The sequence below is a fragment of the Ixodes scapularis genome, unplaced genomic scaffold (assembly GCF_016920785.2).
Source record: "Ixodes scapularis isolate PalLabHiFi unplaced genomic scaffold, ASM1692078v2 PGA_scaffold2__306_contigs__length_199485367, whole genome shotgun sequence".
NCBI lineage: Eukaryota > Metazoa > Arthropoda > Arachnida > Ixodida > Ixodidae > Ixodes > Ixodes scapularis.
In genome coordinates, this window is record NW_024609857.1 from 54,063,758 (window position 1) to 54,085,676 (window position 21,919).

The window sequence follows — 21,919 nt, forward strand, 5'->3', positions numbered from 1 at the left end:
GTGGCTCTTCCTAGCGCGTGTATAGCGCACGGTTAGCGCTTCAGCAGTGCTCTATTAGCGCTTCAGTAGCGCTTTATTAGCGCTCTCACGCTCTTTGTGCCGTGCTTGCTGCTGCGGAACAGCGCGTGCACGGCGATTCCTTTGATGTCGTTTTAGAGTGCAGCTCTCAGGCGCCCGTTACCGGCTTCAGCGGCGTCGCCATCGGCGTCGGCGTCGCCGTCGGCGTAAGCGCGCGGTGCATTATGGGTAAATTTCCCCGCTAAATTTAGCAGAAAAAATTCCCCGCTAAATCTAGTGGGAAAATTTCCCGCTAAATTTAGCGAAAAAATTTCCCCGCTAAATCTAGCGGAAAATTTTCCCCGCTAAATTTAGCGGAAAAATTCCCCCGCTAAGTCTAGCAAAAAATTTTCCCCGCTAAATCTAGCGGAAACATTTCCCTGCTAAATCTAGCGGTAAAATTTCCCCGCTAAATCGAGCGGAAAAAATTCCCCGCTAAAGCTAGCGAAAAAAATTTCCCCGCTAAATATAGCGGGAAAATTTCCCCGCTAAATCTAGCGGAACATTTTCACCGCTAAATTTAGCGAAAAAATTTCCCCGCTTAATCTAGCGGAAAAAAAATTCCCCGCTAAATCTAGCGGAAAATTTTCCCCCGCTATATTTAACAAAAACATTTCCCCGCTAAACGTAGCGGACAAATTTCCCCGCTAAATCTAACGGAAAAATTTCCCCGCGAAATCTAGCGGAAACATTTCCCCGCTAAATTTAGCTGCAAAATTTCCCCGCTAAATCTAGCGGAAAAATTTCTCTGGGGTGTCACGTGATTCCCCAGGTCACGTGACCACCCACGTGAACCCCCCTACCCTGAGGTCGTGTGACCCCACCAAGGTCACGCGACCTCGGGGGGGGGGGGGGGGGGGTGTCACGTTACCCCCTCCCCTTTGACGTCACGTGAACCCCATCCCAAGAACACGTGACCCTCAGTACCCTTCCCTCCTCCTCCTCAAGAGCTGCGCTCTAATTCGGCGTTACAGGGAGTTGTAAACTGCTTTCACTTTTTCCTTTGGCATTGAAAGAAGAGGAAGTAAAAGAGCCGCTCTCAAAGCAAAAGGTCGGGCAGGGGTTCCAGAGTCATAGACTGTGAGCGACTAATTGATTGGGTACGACCTCATCGCTTTCTATTCGATATGTGTGACCCTGTTTTCAAAGGACACACAGTTAAAGAGACACAGTCCCTCAGCCTAGGAACAAAGCTCGCCGGGTACCCGTCGGTATCTAGGTGGCGAAAAATTTTGCGCGCCCAGAAGGCTCTTTTTGTCGTTAAGCCGTCTACACACATACGCACTAATTGCGTATGTAAGAGCATTTGTCGCGTTACTATTTCAGCGTCCCACATGTCCGCCATAGGGCTGCTGATGCACCAGCCACAGGAATCGGAACCGCAGTGCACGCACTAATCCGCAGCAGTAACCGCGGTACAAAAGTGCTAACAAGGCGCTACTGAAGCGCTAACAAAGCGCTACTGAAGCGCTAACAAAGCGCTACATAAGCGATAATCGCGTGCTATATTAGAACTAAGTCACGCGCCAGGAAGCGCCACATGAGCGCTCCTTGGAGCGCTCACGTAGCGCTAACTTAGCGCTCCGCTGTATTTGTGAACAGGCCTTTAGTCTTTCTGCACGACCGACAACCTCGCTGGAGCTCTGCGCGTGAATAGAGCACGAGCCGGCACGAGCCCTCTAGTGCACTAGTGTTTGCCTCCTATGAATTAAAGTTATGGCGGCGTCACGCATGCGCCGAGCGTTGAATGAGATCGGTCTATTGCGTTTCACCTCAATAAATCTGTTTTTGCTGTTGAAAGATCCGTGTATGCCAGTTTTGTTGTTGCCTTGTGTGCTTTATTTTTTTTCTTTGTCTTTTCCTAACTACCCTAACACGCTTCATTTATTCCTTCTATTTAATGGTTAGAGAACTTGTCATTCTCAGAAAGTAATAAAACTAAACTGACACATCGGAGGTTTATGGAAAAGATAGCAAGCTAATCATAAATGCTAGTATTAGTTTTTATAATGGTTTACCCTCCTCCCTCCAATTTGCTGACTTTAAACCGTGACATTTGTTTTTACCGCGGTTTGCGTAGTTTTTGTTTCTCGGGGCCGAAGATGAATCAGTCTTGCTGCATTTTTTATACTGCAGCTTAAAAAAAACTTAACTATTGTTTTGACAAATCACGTGATTGGAAACAGACAACGAAAGAGAGACATGGCCATCGGAAACGCACGATTTACGAGTCGTTGCATTACGTTCGCTGAAAAAGGCAAGACAAAAGGACAAAGAAAATCCCCCACTCGATCGACATAAAACGTACATGCGTTGTTCTAATTCACGATGCCTAACCAATTTTTGTTGAGTAATTTTACATTCATAACTTATAATTCTTTTTTTTTTTTTTTGAAATAAGGGTCTGAGGTCGTCTGCTGAGTTTGTTCCCTGTCTCTTCTACTTTTGATTCTTTAAAGATTTTTTCACCCAGTCTCAGGTATTTTAACAAAATCGTAAACGATTAGTACCCTGGAAATAATCATCACTGAGGTTTGAAAGTCGAGCGTCACACCGGGGTGCAAGCATCCTTTCTATGGTTTCTTGTAACCAGTAGTTTTTCAAAGCTGCGTGTATTACGCGCTCAGCACTTGAGATTATCTATGCTTTTTTAGTTTTTTTTTTTTAAATAGTTTGACTGGTCACCCACTTTAAAAAGTGGCTCTGTTGATTCACTGGCCGAATTATTCACCCCTGTAGTAAAAGGTGGAATTGATCAATTTATTCTAAAGCGTTCTTGGAAACTTAAAAAAAAAGTATTCTTCGTGTTATTCAAAAGATCTGTTGTTCTAAATGCGCAAAAAATAACACTGTCACGAAATACACAAAAGATACGGATAGGAATCGTAGTATTTAGGTTAAGTTTTTATCGTGCACTGGTGAAAAGGTTGTTTATACATGACGAGCGTGTTCATTTAAGAGTAGTGGAACTATAGTCTGTTACGCACACCACATGCATTTTTGGAAGTTTCCCAGTTGACACACGATACATAGTGTACAGTATATCTGCCCAAGAAATGATTTGCGGTAGCTGCCCAATCCGAAAGACGTTGCTCACTTATTTTCGAGGCACTTCAGTAGTTCCTCTTCTTCAGATGTGTTTCAGGGTTGGGGATCTTCTAATGAGTATATACACTGAGGTATTTTTACGGCTAGCTAAGTTACTGTTTCTAACATAATAAACGCTACGAAAAAATGTAAAGACAAAATTAATATTTGGATGCGATTCTATTCTAAATTGTATTGTTAAAGGTTATTTAAACGCATTTGCTTTAATATTAGAACATATATGTACCATCAGTGGAAAGAGTTCATTGTTATGCCTACACCTTGCTGCCTACTTCTTCCGTGAATAAATATCGTCCTGTATCTTTGCTTCGTTTTTTTTTTAGATTTGTATCCGAGTTTCTAATGCATGAAACGCGTCTTTTTATCTCAAACAGCGTATTAATTCCCATTAACATGGTTTCCTCAAAAGGGTACTTCGGTGATATTTTGAGCTACCCCAACTAACTATTTTTTCAAAATCACCGGTCTTTACACCTTTAGGTATGCTACTTTGTATCACGAAATTCAAAGTAGTTATTGAGAAATCGGCAAGTGAAGAATGATACCAAAACCATCATTCATACATACGCGCGCTTTTCAGTGCCGTGACGTCAGGAGAAGGCAGGCTTGCAGGTCGAGCAGGCAATCTAAACAATAAACTGTGCCGAGCATTTGTTTCGTGCTGCTGCGCGGGTACTGGAGCGAGCTTCCAAAGCCTTCAATTGAGACCATGAATCTGCTTGTAATCAGTTTGGAACTGAGTCTACAGTATAAAGAGTTAATTCCTGCCTTCCGCTGTCGTAATTTTTTCATTGTTGCCCGTAGAGATTTTCACTTTGAAAAGCACGGCGAGGACCAAAATTATAAATTTTATATAACTTCGCGAAAAAACATATTTTGGTCCAATCTTTGAGTTACTACTTCAGTGATGTTTTTTGGTGTGTTTACAAATTCCCAGTGAATCGGGCACTGTGAAGAAAACGCCAAGGTACCCCTCACGCCTTAAGGGTCTTTCCTTAAAGACACACCTGTGTAACTTTCAAGATTATTCCGTGCTTCGTGGTTTAAATAATTGTCAAGTTTATGTTATTTACCTTGATCTGTCGAAGGCGTTTGATAAGGTGAATCATACTTTGCTTTTACATAAATTCTCACTGAATGGGTTTTTACCAATCATCCTAATGTGGTTTGATAACTATCTGACTTATACCCTTGTTACACGGGCACACTTAACTGCAGTAAGGGTAAGCCACAGTTAGCGCACAATACTTGCCGACAACATTCTGCTTCGATGCAGTCAGAGCTATGGGCGAACGTGCGCTTGAGCATCTTGAGCACCCATCAAAGCAGTGCACGCGCTCTCTTCATTTCTTTTAAAATAGCTGTCCGAGGGTATAGTGCGGTATCTGTGCTGCCATGTAACAGCAGTTAAAACTGAGTTAACCGCAATTAAGTGTGCCCATGTAACAGGGGTATCACCGCCCATTTGTTGTGCGTGTTTTAAATAGCTTCTCAAACCCCTTTTACCCGCCATCAGGAGTATCACAGGGCTCGCATTTGGGACCTATTTTATTTCTTGTTTTTATCAACGGCATTGCCACATGTGCAATAAACTCCAATGTCTTCCTATTTGATGATGACTTTTTTTTTTCTCTCAGAATTCGCTCGTTTGATGATTGTAGGCGTCTGCCGGGCGATGCCTCACGTAAACTAGATTGGTGTTCGGCAACTTTTTTTATTAATTAATCTAGACATAGCTAATGTTTTGTCGTTTTGTAAAAAGATAAAAAGTAATTCTTCATTGGTATGCACTTGACAGGAAGACTATTTCTTGCGTGTCAATGATTCATCATCTTGGAGCGTTTTTGGATAGTTCTTTTCCTTTAGCTACAAGGGCACTAACATTTTCTGTTCTGCAGTTGAAATGTTGGGTTTAATCCTTCGCATAACTCGAAACTTTGTCAATGTAGCATGCATACTTTGTTCATTCTCAACCCTCATCTGATGTAGGCTCGAGATTGGTTACATAGAATGGAGTTTGCCCAGTGCATCTGATACGGCTCGAATATAATCTATTCAGTGACGTTTTGTTCGTGTAGTCTATGACACATTTTGGCCGAATATACTTTTATTGTTACAAACGCCCAGTGGACAAGCTAGATCTTAAAGTACTACTCGACAGAAGGCCGTCACGTGATGTCGCTTTTTTGTACAAAATAATTCACGGTGCTATCAACTCTGATCTTTTGTGCACAGTGAACTTCAATGTACTTGCTCGTTTAAATAGGCGTGCTCTTACCTTTTATCCTCATAATCAACACACGTTATCACCTATAACCAGAAATAAGTCATATTTAAATAATTTTGGCAATACAGATTACGATATTTTTTTGCAAATAGGATAATTTGATGAGGCAGCTGAACGATATGCTTACACTGTTTTAATCGTCTGTTTTTATACATATACACAAACATTTATGAATATGTTTTTTTTTTGCAGATTTTAGAGACAGCTGTTTTAACAGATCATTGTTGTTCATGGGCCCATAAATAAAGACAGGATGATGATGATGTCTTTGAACCTGATAAATACATGATTGCCTTCTTGTTGGGGTTCCTCAGGCTCTAATCTTGTCCTCACCTGCTTCCCCCCCCCCCTTTTGTTTTAATTGTTTTTTCTCTCTCTTTTCATTTTTAAGCGAAAAGTGACGTGCTCATTAATAAACACCTTGGTAGTAGTATCTCGAAAGAGAACATTAAGCGTCTGTTCCTGGCGTTCAAATTACCTGAAGTGTATCGTGAATGCCTGACAAAAAATGCGTTACACCTCAGTATAAAAATCACAAGTACAAAGGAATGCTGCTGTACTTGTGCAAAAAGAGCGCATTGCTTGGGCTCCCTCTCTGGTCAGAAAGTAAATAGGCGTGCCCGCCGTTTCTAGGCTCTAGCGGAAGAAAGAACTGCATCGTCGATCACTTTGTTTGTCGTGATGTCAGCGCCCTTCCGCGTGTGGCTCCACGATGTATTTTTACGGTAACGAGAACACTTCGTGTCTTTTTGTTAAAAGATTTTTGTCGACTTAGGCGTATCTTGGGAAGAAGCAAGCTTGGATAGCTTCTGTGAGAGGAAAGAAATCCAGACGTCTCAGCACGGCAGCCGAACGACCAGTTCCAAATCTGCAGCGCTAATCTTTTTCTTCTTTTTTCTTGACGCAGTGTTTTAGGGGAAAAAGGGCAAAAACTTTCAGTATCTTAAAAATTCGACTAAGAAGGTTTGAGCATCGCGCGTTCGGGGTGAGAAAAAAACAGGCACTTTCGAGAACACGAAAGCAGGACTAAAAAAAAAAAACACTCATGTCCGGAGTAATAAACGCGAATCTTCGCGATTTGCCACAGAGTGCACTGTGTGGCAAAGCGAGGATAGCCACAGACATCATCATCATCATCATCATCCTCGTCGTCGTCGTCATCGCCGTTGTCGTCGTCAACATCATCATCATCATCATCGTCATCGTCATAGCACATCACCTATCAACTGTTCCTATACAAATAAAAAAAGGGAGCGCATGCCGCATGTACTCCGACTCTTCCCGTGTCAGCGGTGTTGGCGATTTCGTAGCTTCATAGAGCCTTAAGCGCCGAGGCAGTCGGTCTACACCTCGCGGTGTTTTGCATCAAAGCAGCGCTGGAAACGTCGGAGATGTGCGTCGGTGCATACGTTGGCTGGACTGCGCTAATAGTCGAATTATAACGCCCCACAGTGGCAAGAGTCGTCTCCGTAATGAATATATATTCTTTCCCGCATGCATGAAAGTGAAAGCGAAGAAGAGGAATACCACAGCGCGTATTAGAACGACGGCTTCTTTTCGGTTCTGGTGCTAAAAGAGGGTTGTGGTGACTACTGATGCGTGCGCTATTCGAAAAGGTTCAACTTCCACCTTGATACGCGGCACAAATTACACTCTGCTCCACGTAGACGCCAAGGTTGACTGAGCACCCTCAGTAGAAGTTTCGGTCTTTTTGCTTCTTCAAATATTTTGTCGCGATCATCGTAATATTCATTAATTTACTCATTAATTCATTTCTTTTTTTATTGTTTTGTGCCCACGAAGAGTCGCTGCATCGGTGATGATGCACGAACAGTGCGATTACATTAAATTGCCGCCAGGAGTGCGTGGGCCTGGGTAATATATTTTTATAGATGGGAATAGGAAACATGACGCATAGCGAATTGCTGCGTTATCTTTGACTGTATATTGTTACACGCCATTTAAAATGTATAGCGGTTCAGGTAGGAATTTTGTTGGTAGAGGCTTCTACCACTGCGAATCTAATCTTCAGAAATATGAATACGAATGCAGCGTGCAAGTTCATCTTAACCATTCTGATGTTAGCCTGAGACTGAGGCAGGAAAAGAGGAAGTTTCAAAGTAGAAGAAAAAGGAACAGTCGAGGATACGTCTCTAGAATAGAGACGTATCCTCGACTGTTCCTTTTTCTTCTACTTTGAAATTTTTAGAGACGTATCCTCGACTGTTCCTTTTTCTTCTACTTTGAAACTTCCTCTTTTCCTGCCTCAGTCTCAGGCTAACATCAGAATGGTTAATTTCCACCAGCTCGCCTGCGCACTCACTACAATATCATTGATTATACCTGAAGCAGGCTTGGTCCCCTTCTCATGTAAGTTCATCTTCTCTTTGAGTACCTTGTGCGTTTGGTTTACCTTCCAGATGAGCCCACGTGCTTTATTTTTTCCCCGACGTCAACCAATGGTGACGGGCGCTAGGCTGCCTCGTCATCCAGCGGTCTCTGAACGTTCTCTATGTTGCAATTTGGGTGGCGTGATCCTCTTTTACATTCTGATTCTCCAAATATGCCTTACGTTCTTGGCATACTTGCTTTCCGCATATGATGGCTGGAAACTACGTTTACATAAATACTGCTCGAATATACCATCCCCTGATTTACGCGGCGAATCAGGTTGCTTCTTAATAGAGCCCTGAGGCCCAGAACAGATGAAGGGGAAATAAAACACAATATATCAATTTCTGTTTCTTTGTACTCAACTTCAAACACTTCCGGTAACATCAAATGCGATGGCAGCATTCCGCGGTTTGCCGATTCCGGATTCTTCGAAAGATTAACCTTTCTACATAAAGGTAAACAGCTGATTGACCTACTAAATTACGACCATCCGTTTTTGGTCGTAGAGATTACTAGCGAGGGATTATGATCAAGTTCAGCTTAAATTAACAAGTGTAGTTAGAATGCCTGCACCGCAGCCACTGCAAAACCCAGGGATCCTGGGTTCAATCCCCACCCCTGCCCGTTCCGATCTGGATGAACATCATACCGGCGTGCGGTCGTGTATCACTACTGCGTGGTGCACGTTAAAGTTCCAGACAAGCGGTTGTACTGCACTGTCTAAATTGCTCACCTACAGCGAGTGACTCGTCACAACTTTGAAATGGCTGACACGCTGTATAAATATCCACACAACCCCAATTATTTAGAACTCCAAAGAAAACAAGCTGGACATAGCGCCCCGTGTAGTTCGATCTCCTCATAAGCCTCACAATGTTTTCAGATTCAGTAGCAACGTGGCCAACAGTCAGCATTGATTCAAGCTCTTGGCTGGTGCCTGATCTGTATATCGGTTCCATCAATCCCCATGCCGAGAAGCACATCCGAGAAACTCTATTCGCAGCTCTCTCTCTCTTTCTCTCAGACTAACCTTTTCCTTTACTTTTGGGCTGTGAAACCCAAGTGCTTTCAGTTTCAAGGCGTCAGCGTACCACTCTCAAAAATCCCTTAGAGGCTGCGCCCGTAGCACACAGGAAATTGTGCGAACATTTTGTATGGTCCTCCTTGTTCCCGAATATTGCGAATGACTGCTGCGTCGGAATTCGCCTGGAGCTCGTGTTCTCACTGATTTGACACGAATCTAAGTCGTAAGCTGACGCATCACTCGTGTCCAATCACTGCCCCACGTTTGACTCTTTTAGGTGACGCAGAAATTTCACCTCTACGTTCTCCCTATTTAAGAAGTGTTGAACTTAAGAAAGCGAGAGAAAGGGAGAGGGAAGCCCTCCGTTGTTTGTAAGGGTCGATTCTATGCAGTCATTTTGCAGAATGCCTTTTGGAGAAAAAAAAAAAAAAGAAAGCGATAGAAATAGCCGTTGTCTCCGTTGTCTTCTACAATCGGTTCTATACGGCTATTCCCTAGAATATTCTTGGCATAGAAAAGAAAGTGAAACAAAGCGAAAGGGAAGTCGTTGCCTCGGTCGTTTGCTAGATTCGGTTCTAAGCAGCCATTTCCCAGAATTCTTTTTGGAGCCGGGCAAGGAGGAGCACGTCCTGCAAAAGTAAGGCAATCTGTATCTCCGCGCACTCACCCGGAAACATCCTCATGTATCCCACTTCGCTGCCGAAGTATTGCCACAGCAGATCCGGGTCCTTCCCGGCATTCTGTCGGAAGGCCTCGTCCAAGGCCTGAGACCACTTGAGCCCGTTCAGAACCTCGGCGTCTGCAGGGACAACATTGGGATCAGGGTCCAAACAAGATACACGACACAACACACAATAAAACACACGCATGTCATCGCACGAATTGTAAAATATAGTTTAATTTGTGCCCGGAGATTCATCTTGTGTTGTTCGTTTTCTTTTTTATTTAATAGCAGAAACTTTATAAGACAAAAAAAGTAAAGTTTCAGTATGCAGTTCACTACGAGAATTTTTGTGTGCTAACGTTTCAAAGCTGCTGATGAGGTTATGCATCCGAGACAAGTTTTAGAGCGTTTAAAACCAATAAAACAAGATAAAGAGTTGAAAAACTGCTGGTGAGATGGTGTAAAAATGAAATGTGCATGAAAACTCCCCCCCCCCCCCTTAGATATTCAAAATGTGAAAAAAAAGGAGACACCAGCCCACCGATCATTTGCGAAATGACTACAGGTATAGTCACGGTGAAAGTACGTGCTGGATCGCGCTCTCTGCTGGCGGAGAACATTATGAAGGGATCATTTGACCGCTTCGCCAGAGTGGTGGTCCGTACAAAATGTGAATAAAATAAAAACAAAACAAACGTTGTGTGTATTCTTTTCTTGCTTTTTAAAAGCACTTACCAGTAATAATAAAAAAAAAGCTTATTGAGAACTTTCGAAGAAAAATACGATACCTTTCTAAACTCTCCCGCAATTGCCAACTATGTTTATTAAAAAGAAGCGCGTTCACTGACTTCAGTCGAAGCTTCTGCTCACAGGACGCCTCGGCGAGAACGCACCTTCTTCGTAGATCTCCAGCGGGACGTGGGCCCCCGAGTAGGACTCGTTCACGTAGCGGTGGAACTTGTCGCTGTAGCGAAGCGAGCCGTCGCTTTCCGTGAGGTCCTTGAGCATGACGGTGCCCAGTTCCTCCCGCTGCGTGGAGAACACGCGCACAGCGTTGGTCAGGACCACCCGTGGGTGCATGCTTCTGAATACTCGCGTCTGAACAATCCACGAAGCCCACCGAAGTCCTGCTAGTGTTTTTAAAGCAGCGCTCACGAATCTAATATATCAACCATAAGACAACCTTCATGACACTGCCTGATGCGTCTTTCCTCCTTGTATGATGTGGTCCTGTTGGATTTGCCACACAAAAACTGTCTGCAACATGTTCAAGACACATACACGCACACACAAACACACGCACACGCACACGCACACACACACACATATGTGTGTGTGTGTGTGTGTGCGTGTGTCCTCGGGTAATCTACGGCGAACATGTTGTCCCGTATGATGTCTTAGCAGCGCGACCGAGGCCTGATGGGGCATCTAAGTGAAGTTTCTGATCGCTTTTGGCGTGGCCCAAAGTGTTTGTTTTTAATCTCAAGAAGTGACAGAGGAGCTTATTTTTAGTCTAACACAATTTTGAATTTTCGTCACTAATCAATTATTTATCGGCACATTTTTTTTTTTATATCGAAACACAAAGTACGGAAGATAGACATATTGCAAGGCTGTGCAAAGTTAAATGCACTGAGTGGTCTGTTCCGAATCCTGAAAACGTCGATCACTCTTGCTTCGAAATTTTTTTAAACTTTTGTTCACAGTTTTTGGTTAGGAAAGGATGCTGACACGTGCTGTTAAAACTACCTAAATCAGCTAAAAAAAGAAAGAAATCGTAACGCGAAAACAGTGGTTACCATTCTGAGAAAGATTTTGAAAAGCGCTCAGCTCTCGTCTACCTTTTTCAAAAACAAGCCGACCACGCGAAGGTTTAAAGCAACAGTGTGACGAAAGGCGGCTCCAAAAACGAGTTTCGCGGAAAGTGAATAAAACAACTCTCCCTTTAAAAATTCTGCGCCTTAAATAAGTTACATGTACGAACAAAAAAATATTCGTTCCCTTATCGTTTTCGAAAAGTGCAGAAGGTAGGCAAAAGAGGCGAAAGGTTGAAACGTAATATATCTCTATATATTATATATATAGTATGCTCGTTCGCATCAGTGTACCCATCGATTTATCCACCTTACGTACAATATGTATAATCGCATGCCGAGTTTTGACTCTTGTGCAGGAAACGGCTCGGAAGAAAGCTAGAAACAGCGAACGAGCGAGAGCCCCCGGACAAAAAGAGGAACTATGAGCGATCGCCGCCGTGCCCGGGGGGCATGGCATCTAAGCTGGGTAACCTTCTTTGAATGATAATCTCAAGATGCACTCGATTTGCCCCCACACCGCGCTGGCTTCGCACGGGCGGGCGCGCGCTCGGCAATTTTCGAAGTACCGCATATGCCGCCCGACAGCTACCGCTTTATTTTCTTCTGTTTTTTGTCTCCATTATTCATAACGTTTTTTTTTTTCTGTAGTTATTACGTTTCCGTAATTTAGCTCCGCTCTCGAACCTTTCTCGTTTTGGTTTCCTGCTTTTTGTATGTCACGTTTTGGGTTGTTCTAGTTTGAACTAATGTTTTTTTCTTCTCAATTTCGTTTCACTTTTTATTTCGTCGTGGGTTCTGAGCTCTCGTCGTTTCTGGTTTCATCAATCAGCCCCGGGGGAGTCCCTCCTCTTTCGTGCTCTTTGTAGCGTCGTAGCGGGCGCTGTGGCTCTGCAGCCGAGCGATACGGCTTCGCTGCCGATACCGGGAAGCGAAAGCTGCCGTGATGAATGAAGGAGGCCGCTACCTTTCGGCGCCGCATGGCGTGGTGTTATGCCGTAAGCGGGCGATTTAACGACAAAGAAAACCCCTAGAATTCACGTAAGAAGTCGATCTTTTCCCACAGCTCAAATTGGGCTTTGTAGCCTCTTTATGGGCGGATGTGGTGAGTATTGATTGCAGTGGCTCAAACCACAAGAAAAAGAAGTAAACAATCTTCGGGTAACAAATTGAGTACAATCCTTGGGGGACCACTGTTGCCAAGAAGAACTCACAGGTTTAAGCAGTAGGCACGCTTAAAACAGGCGCTGCTTAGTTATGACGTGTCGCTGATGGCAGCCTATAAATAATTAACGTACACTACGGACCTTATCGCTTCTATGATTAAAAACTTTCTTGGTGAGAAATAAAAAAAAGACAATCAATATTTTTACACGCCTTAGTAGAATCAACAAATTGTGTTTACTTATCTAAATTCAATGACTAGTAAAAATGTCAGTTTAAAATATCTAAGCGACTACATTGCGTTTTGAATGTGTTGTGTAGAATCTCACTCTGCAATTTAGTTACTCTTTAATTTTAGCTAAAATCCTTCCATCTATTTTATCGACGATTGCCACCCAGCTTTTGTCCAGAAACACAAATCGCGCTCACTCAAGATATATTATTCTAGACCGGCCTTTGGATTTTATATACATCTCTACAGGGTGTTGTTTTTTAATCTTTACAGATTTGTTTAAAAGAAGCAGTGAAAGCTACACTTATGTAGATTCTTCAGGTGAGTTATACAGCCAGGGGGATATAGTATATGGGGCTAATCATAACGATCTGTAAAGTTTGTTAACTAATTTTTTAATTAATGAAAATATACATATGGTTTCCATTTGAAACTTTCTGAGCGTTATCGAAAACCACTAAGTCAGTCATTTTCAGAATGACCTTCAGTGCGTGAAAAGTATAGTAGTGCACTAAAGTTACCATTCGTGGCGCGGGTACATAGATAAGAGACAAAAAAAAAATCGCGCGGGCGCCTTACTGCAAGCGCTGGCCTTGTACCTGCTCCACGATTGGTAACTTTAGTGAACTACTACGCTTCTCACGCGCTGAAAGACACTCTGAAAATGACTGACTTATCGGTCTTCGATAACGCTCAGCAAGTTTCAAATTGTAACCGTAAGTCTATTTTCATTAATTAAAAAGTTAGTTAACAAATTTTACTTAATTAGCTAACTGATAATTACTATTAGCCTCCTATTTTATGTACCCTGGCAGTACAACTCACCTGCACAAGCCGTATAGGTGTAGCTTTCAAAAGTTTTAAAAACAATCCTGTAAATCTTTAAAAAAAAACACCCTGGATATAAACAGAGTTTTGAAACAGGAAAGAGGACCTATTTGTTCGTGCGTACACTGTTAAGTAAACAAACCAGCTCGCTCTTTCAGTATTTTTGTAAGATCTGTTTTTTCTTTTATTTGTAAATGTTTGCAAAAATAAATCGTTTGTTCTTATAGTCCGGGCGTGTTGATTCCATAACACATTTAATGGTACCTTTCTTAGTCACATGCTATTCACAAGTTCTGTTTTGTTTCCCACACTTCCCGCTTATCTGCGACGAAACGATTTCTTCGCGAAATGTAGGTGAGATTCAGAAACAAGCATAAAAGTTTGGGCGTTAAAAAAAAATAAAGAAATTTATATATTCAAGTGGAACAACGTTCCTGTTAGACGGTAATTAGTCATTCACTGCGCAATTTAAATGAACGCACACACCATTTGTTTTCTCACGACTTGTGAGACGTGGCTCGGAAGCGTCACTTACCGTGAGATCGGCGACGAATTTGTGCTTGACCACAGCTTCCTCCGCTTTTTTCACCAGGCGCTGCGTTTAGGAGAGGCGCGAAAAAAATGAAATAAAAAATAAAGGTCATCTCGATTTTTCAAGACATGATCGTGTTGATACAACGCGCAACACAAGTCGAGGAACAGCGTTACGTGTTCAGTAGACACCGAGGATAATAAGCACGCATTTCTGTTTTTTCTTTCTGGTACGTATAATAATACTATACAATTAGAAACGTCTATATTTTTAAGCAGAACTTGACAATCTGTCTCATCTCAGAGAAGTCTGAGTTTTATTTGAACCCCAATACAAGTTCTTCAGAAGTGACCTCGAAGCCGCGCGGTTGCACTCGCTGTACATCGTACGAAAAACTATCCGCAGACATAGGTTCGAAGCAAACTGCTCCGAGCGTACTTGTGACCTGTCCGCAGATAGTTTTCCCGTCATGTCCGCCGCAAACATTGTGTCTATGATGTACGAGCAGTGAGTGTGAATGCGCGGCTCAAATGCGTCTGGCTTTCATCGCAACATTACCCGTAGGCGTTCTGTACAAAAAACTTTCGAAGCAGTTTTGAAATGAGATAATTTTCCCTGTACGGCAGAGAGTTAACGGACATACATCAGACAGGTCTTTTTTTTTAATGCCGACTAACCTTCCACTGTCAGAACACGCACGCACGCACACAGTATTGACTCCTGTATGCATTTAAGTGATGTGAAAACTTACGTTTCCTTTCTTATGGGGATTCATTTTCTTTCGGTGACGCCCATTTTTTTATTTACAATGTATTTATAAGATCTGTCTCCAGTAATAACTTAGAATGTAAAAATAATTAAATGGAAACTAACGATATATATATATATATATATAAAACAATGAAAATGAACTTTTACATAAAAAAATATTTGTATGAAAAAAAAATTTAGCGGGAACAATTAAAGGTATGCTTGTTCCAGGTTATGGGCTGTGTGGTGTCAAAAATTAAATCGAACTTTAGTTGCCCATTTGGGCTTGAATTCGCCTTTATTTGAGTCCTTTTTTGTGTGCTGGCGTACTTCAATTTTACCTCACGCGACTGTGTGCGTATGACTGTTATTCTTTTCTTGGTTTTGTTTTTGTACTCGCATGCCCCTGTAAAACACATCTAAAGGACTGAGAGTATCAATAAATGAATAAATAAATAAGTACAGTTACTTTTAATTTTCTTGGTTCCAAAACCGTTAATGTAATTCGATGGAGTCAGTTTTGAATATGTTATTTCTTTTCAGCACCATATCGAACTATCTATCATGAAGTGACCGTCTTATCGTGAATAACGCATCTAACAATCCCGATGCTATCAACTGATTTGCTCATATTGCTTTTAATGAAATGATTTGTATTCGTTTCATGCATCACTCAATGAAAATCCTGCGTCACAAAAATACAAATTTAAAGGTCGAGCAGTGCCGGGAGAGCCGCGGCTTACCTAGCAGTGTTGTACACGTTCCTCAAAAAAAGGAACGAAAGCTCGTTCCTCGTTCCTTCTGATTTTTGGAACGCGTTCCCGTTACAAGTTCCATATGTGAAAAAGGAACTCGTTCCCGTTACAGTTTAAAAAATGGAACGTATCGTTACAGATGCGTTACATTTGTATTTTTTGCTAATTACGATATTTAGTTAAATCAATCAGAGTTTTTTTTATCTATCCCATTAATAGTCAACATACGAGTTTGTATGTCGTGATGGAAGGGCACCAGGAGTAGAAAACACGCGGAAGTAGGGTTTCATTTGTTGATATATTCATGTTAAAAATCTCAGCTATTAACCATGTCCATGTTTGTAGTGGACAATTCAGACGAGCCAAATTTAATGTACTTTTACCCAAGATTGCACGAGCATTTTACAACAACCTCACACGCTTCAATTTAACAGAGTCCCGTGTTAGAACTTGACAAGAGTTGCTTCTCAATGTTGCTGTCCGCAAGACAAGCAAGTGAAGGAGAGGGTAAAGCTTTTGAAAAGTCAGTCTTGAAAGCTACAAATACTTCGTTGTGAAGGTTAAATTTGTTGTTCAATTTGAAGGTGGGGGACAAGGGAAGGAATAAAAGCTATTTTTTGTGTATCTTTTAAGTGAATAATGTTCGGGATACAAGGGTGAGTCCGATATCTGGCAATCTGTGATCTTGTTGTAATTGTAGGTCTCGTTATTGAAGTTCAAAAATGGCTGTAGTCGGAATACAATTTCTGGATGTATGAGGATTCGTGGAACCAAAGAAAGTAGCTGAGTTTGAAACATCCCTCTTTCTTTGTCTTTTCCTAAGACTATAAGTTTTGCTTTTTGTGCCGCAGTTTCGGGCACTCAAAAAAATATCAATGCCCACCAGCTCTCCTGCACACGAAACTGTTAGCAAGCGAGGACCACACAAAATAATCCATAAGATTAGTAGCCAAAAAGTTACCGAGATCCTGCACTTCGTAAATATATTGTTTTTGTACTTTCATACTTTCCCTGTTAGAAATAAAATAAAAATTACCCCATTGGACGAAAAAAAGGAACGCCGTTACTCTCTCCGTTCCAGTAAAAATGTAACGCGTTCCCGTTCCAGTTCCAGCGATGCAAAATGGAACGGTGGCGTTCCTTCGTTCCTCCTAAAAGGAACGCGTTCCAGGAACGCCGTTCCTGGGAACGCCGTTCCGTAGAACACTGTTACCTAGTTACCTAATTAATTAGCAATTTATATGCCGTGTATTTTAAATAACTCTAGATATCTTATAATTGGGTTTTTACATACGGTGCAGGATCCGTTCAAGAATAGAACTTGCGGACCTCGTTATAAATTAACTCTGCAGTTCTCGTGGGAAACGCCATGTTACTGTCTCTCGGTTTCACGAGAGAAATCAGTAAGCGCAAAGGTCCCACAGCTTTTGTGCATCGCGAAAATCTCTCGTTCGGTTCATGCGCAAATGCGACTCTGATTTATTTTCGTGCTTCTTTTATTCTTTACGAAAATCGCTACGTATGCTGCGTTAATCTAGTTGAGAGAACTAAATCGAGTCTATGCCCTCGTGCATAGCCGAGTGCTGAAGCGACTACATTAGGGACGATGAGAGCAGACGACGCGCTTGGCTATGGGAGAGTTTTACCACATGCTTTCGAGCCTATTTCCGTGGTTTTGTCTTTATACCGCCAGTCGCTATAAATAACTGATTCGCTCGAAGAGGCTGGAGAGCGAACCTGCCGCCACAGCTTTCTGTTCTAGCTGCTAGGTACCGTCGGTTTCGCCGGATTCACCAATACTCCGTTTGCCCCTAAGCTGACAATGCAGTGGAAGCTACGTGCTGGCTATTGGCCACGCCACTGGCCACGCGATCAGGCTCCTGCCCACACTCAAGAGTAGAGGGCGGGGTCAGGCGATGAAAGCGACGTGGCAACTGGGTCCGGCGAGCACGTAGCTTCAACCACTCTGTCAGCGTAAATGTGAACAGACTACATGGTCCCACTCAGTGCAAAGTGTTTCAGTAGGTTGGGTTCACCGGTCGCTTAGGAAATTGCTTTCGATGCTAAAGTTATACTTTGTTTCAGTTTAAATCCAGACGCGGCTAGCACTACGAGGAAATGGGATCAAGCAAGCAGCGTCGAAAGCGCAGGTCACTGGGCCTTTTTCTGTTTATGATTGGTCAGGAGATGATGAAACCAACTAAAGACGAAGTGCGTGAGAGCCTCTCGAGCCTGCTTCAAATGTTTTAACTTTTCTATCTAAATAGACACTTACTGGGGAAGTAGTACCGCAGAGGGCCTGTCGTAAAAATACCTAATCATAGCTTTTCTTTTTTTTTTTTTTGTCCTAGCAACTTTCGTGTGTTTTTTTTTTTTTTTTTTATATATAAAAAAAGGTGAAAGTCTGTATGGGGTAAAAGGGAGGAGGTTTGGGAAGAGGTTGATTTTGCTGGCTATCAAAGGGCTATACTCCTGTCGACTATTAGCCGTACGGTTTTGCGTTAGCTATTTGGCATATTTAAGCCACAAATAAACATCGATGAGAGTGAGTCATCGTCTCGTTCTGAATGGCTTTGTGGGTTCGCTTTAAAGGTATCGCTTCCCCCAAAATAAAATATAACGGCCTCCCTAATATCTCTGTTGAGGCGCCGACATTAAGATGTGGGACTATAAAGAAGCCCATTACCATTCCCCTGCCACTTCTTCCCAGGACAGATTTTGCATACTGAGCCCCTGAAGTTAAATATTTTGATTTTAAGGCCACTTCTGCAAGGTGGCAAGAAAATACATTCTGAGGTTAAAAAACAACCTCTTGAACCCAAACGTATTCTTAGAGCTCCGTCGATGCTTAATAAAATAATTACAGCATCAGAATATTGTTGGGCTATGGACAATAAGCAAAAAATATAAACACGAGCTTGGAGTCGTCATAAGCACAGCGTAATTTTATCATTAATTTTATAACATTCGTCCACAAAAATAATCAGTTCAGTGACATTCCATGTCATGTTCAATTATACTGTCGATTCTTGAAATTATTTGAACCTTCACCGCATTGACATTGACTACAAAATGTTTTACAACACTTTGAATTGCGCGTTCTGATTTGGCACTAACCCCGCAATGGCCAGTGTTTATTTTTTATTTATTTATTTTAATATATTCATGTTTGTTATCATCGCAATTCTGTAGCCATTCTACTGAAAAACAACTGAATCCTGCTGATGCAAACACCGAAGAGTCTAGTAGTTTCTAAATGCAAACTTTGAGCTATGAGACAGAAACAAGCCATTATCTCTGCTATCAGCTGCGCTGGAAAACTGTTAAACTACGACATTTCGTTTCACCTTGAATATTTCTCTCACACTTTGCTTTGTTAAAGAAAAAAATAAACAACACTTTGTTTCCCATTGAATGTTTCCTCGTCCACAACCCAAGCAAAACGTCTTTTCATACTTGGCGTGCCGGTACAATGACCCATAGATTCCATAGCGCGTAAATCGGATGCACTCACCTTGAGAGCGTTTTTCTTTCGCTGCAAGTTCTTCTCCATTTCTAAGGTCATCTTGAGCAGCAACTCCGTGCCGTTCACTTCCACCAGACTCAGACTCTCTGCATTCTCGTAACTCTGAACGGAAATAAAATCGAGACACTTTCGCTTAAAAAGAGACCTCGTTGAAGGTGTCTGCAACTTGGCCGAGGCTTTTTGAAGAGGAGGTGCCATGTTACTGAGATTTTAGTTACACGTCGATAGAACCCCGGGTGGGCGAAATTAATCCTCAGTCCCCCGCTGCCCAGAGCGTGTCGGATTCCCTTTTTCGTATTGGCGCGTAAAACCCCCAAATTCAAGTTTTAGACTTCATTCAGGCATACAGAGAACTTGTTCAGGGTTAGATGCCCACTCACTCTGACTCAAAGTAGTAGCGTTTGACTACGTTTGATTACGTCGAGATTCGACAAAGAAGAACTGTGGTAGCACGATTTTATTGCAAACAATGGTATTCGAACTAAAAGAATTTTCTTGAGAAAGTGCGTTTTACTCTTTTCTAGACTTTAGCTTAGTTTACGAAGTTCATCTTACAGTTTCCAAAAAGAACTTAATATTATTTTTAGGCAGAAATAACAAACGTAGTCGTATTTTACAAGAAAATAACGAGCGATTCGGGTGCAAATTTCAACGTCTATTGAAGAATAGTAGTAAAGTGGTTAGTTGAACATGGTTAAAATTGCGCACAAATAGAAAGGTACAGAGAAGAGGGAAGAGAGAAGAGACAAGCGCAAACTCACAACTCGATGTATTAAAGGAAGAAAAAAGAACAGCCCTCGGTATCAGCTCGAGCCGAGGCCACACTCGCACGGGGGCACCCGAGCACGCGGAGGGCACACACCGTCAACCACACTCGAACGACTGTAGAAAGGCTATTTCCTTGTCGGTTAAAGCCACAGAAGGGTGGCTGACACAACGCTCGCCTAAGCGGAGTATACTAAAGGCTTCAAAAATTTCGCGAGTGTGTTTTTCGGTGAATCTGCCAATTATCGAGGTCTTTTGTAAAGAAGGTGTACACTTACACGCTTGACAATGCAGAGGTAGGTGACCCCCCCCTGTTGAATTTAGAGAAAGATTGTGCTCCCTTAACCGGTCATTAATATACCGTCCCGTCTGTCCTACGTAGGATCTGCCACAGGAAAGGGGAATGCTATAAACCACACTGGTTGAACAGGGCACGTAAGGGCGGGCGTGTTTTGTGCGGCACCTGTGTTTTGTAATATTTTCTATTTTTACTCGAACTTTAGAACAAATTTGACCCATTTTTTGGGGTGCTGACATCACCAAGGGGACTCCGTAGCTATTGGCTACCTGTTTGAGATTGTGAGATATTCTGTGTATATACGGAACCACCACCACTCTTTTTCTGTCGATATCACGTGCAGCTTTTTCGCATCCTTTTACTTTTTTTATAAGAGTTCCTACCACTTCGGTCAGCACCTGCGCTGGAAAGCCAGACGCTGTAAGCCTCTCAATTTGAGCATTAAAACTGCTTTTGATGGTGTGGAGGCATGACTTCTTTATGGCTGAAGTAAGGCAGGAAAGAGCTATGCCTCTCTTTACGACTTTTGAGTGCGAGGACGTATAGTGCAGTAAACCTTTTTTAAAACGGGGTGAAAATGACCAGCACAGGTGGTTTGTTTGCAAAGATAGAGAAAGGTCTAGAAATTGCAACACACCTTCCTTAGGAGTTCCACAGGTAAAAATAAGTCCTGAACCGCACTTGTGGAATATGTCCATGATGCTACTAATTACATTATTGTCCAATGTCTTTTGGTACACCAGCAGAAAATCGTCTACATACCTAAACACGTGAAGAACTGGCATAGACGCTATGGACGTCTTAATGGCGCGGTCGACCCCCGCAAGAAAAATATCACTTAGGACCGGTGCAACGCAAGAGCCTATACAGACTCCCGACTTTTGCAAAAATACCCCGTTTTGCCACCCAATGAATGTCGAATTAAGATATTGATTGAAGTCTATTGAAGAGACGAGAAAGAATCGAAGAATGAAAATGAGCGAAACGTGAATACTTACATTTCGAAGCGTCTCGATGCCCGATATCGAAGATAACCTCGTCACCAGGGTCGTATCCAATTCGTTCGCCCATCGATAGACCCTGTTGAAACAATGCAGAAAAAACAAAAAAACAATATATCATCAGTACTTTTGGCATAGGCTCGCGACATAAGTACGGGTAGCGGCCATAAGAACTAACATATTTGGCGTGCCTTGCAAATATAGAATTCCAAATTTGTGTTTAAAAAAATAAAAGAAGTTTTATGTCTGTTTTTATTTAGCTCAAGTCAGAGGTTGTAAAATATTAAAAATAGAGCAAAGATAACGGCTGTGCATTTTCTGAGCCCTCTACCGCATCTTCGTCGTTCTCCACACTGGTTTGTGATCGCAGCGGGTGGTAATTGTTCAAATATATTTTTGAAAATCATAATTATCGCGATTATCTCGCTCGTGGCGATCCTCGACTATTGTTTTTCTTAGTTTTTTAAAACTTTTTTGCGTTTAGTAGGCCTTCGGGGAGCGAGCTCATAAACTTCTGTGCAGACGACCAAACCGGTTGGTATATCGAACATAGAAAATACACGACCTTCGAGTTTGCTTTACTTTTAATTATTTCACTGCCTGAAAATTGAGGTCTAAAAAAATAGACATAAAACTTGTGGCTAAACGTATACGCTTGCTTGCCGAATTTCAAGTATGTTAGTTTGGAATTTGAATTTCGCTAGGCGTCTTGAATGTGCT

The 21,919-nt window shown here is 42.2% G+C and overlaps 1 protein-coding gene across 1 annotated transcript in view; it reads right to left on the reverse strand.

The window, feature by feature from the left end:
• LOC120844880 (voltage-dependent calcium channel subunit alpha-2/delta-1) overlaps positions 1 to 21,379 on the reverse strand; it is an 86,606-nt gene extending 65,227 nt beyond the window's left edge. Inside the window, exons 1-6 of the mRNA XM_042291394.1 lie at positions 21,327 to 21,379; positions 21,197 to 21,278; positions 19,124 to 19,237; positions 14,108 to 14,167; positions 10,428 to 10,563; positions 9,538 to 9,669 (exon numbers count right to left, since the gene is read on the reverse strand). Of these exons, the coding sequence (XP_042147328.1) occupies positions 9,538 to 9,669; positions 10,428 to 10,563; positions 14,108 to 14,167; positions 19,124 to 19,237; positions 21,197 to 21,278; positions 21,327 to 21,379 (577 nt within the window). The remainder of the gene's footprint in view (positions 1 to 9,537; positions 9,670 to 10,427; positions 10,564 to 14,107; positions 14,168 to 19,123; positions 19,238 to 21,196; positions 21,279 to 21,326) is intronic.
• Between the last annotated feature and the right edge of the window lie 540 nt (positions 21,380 to 21,919).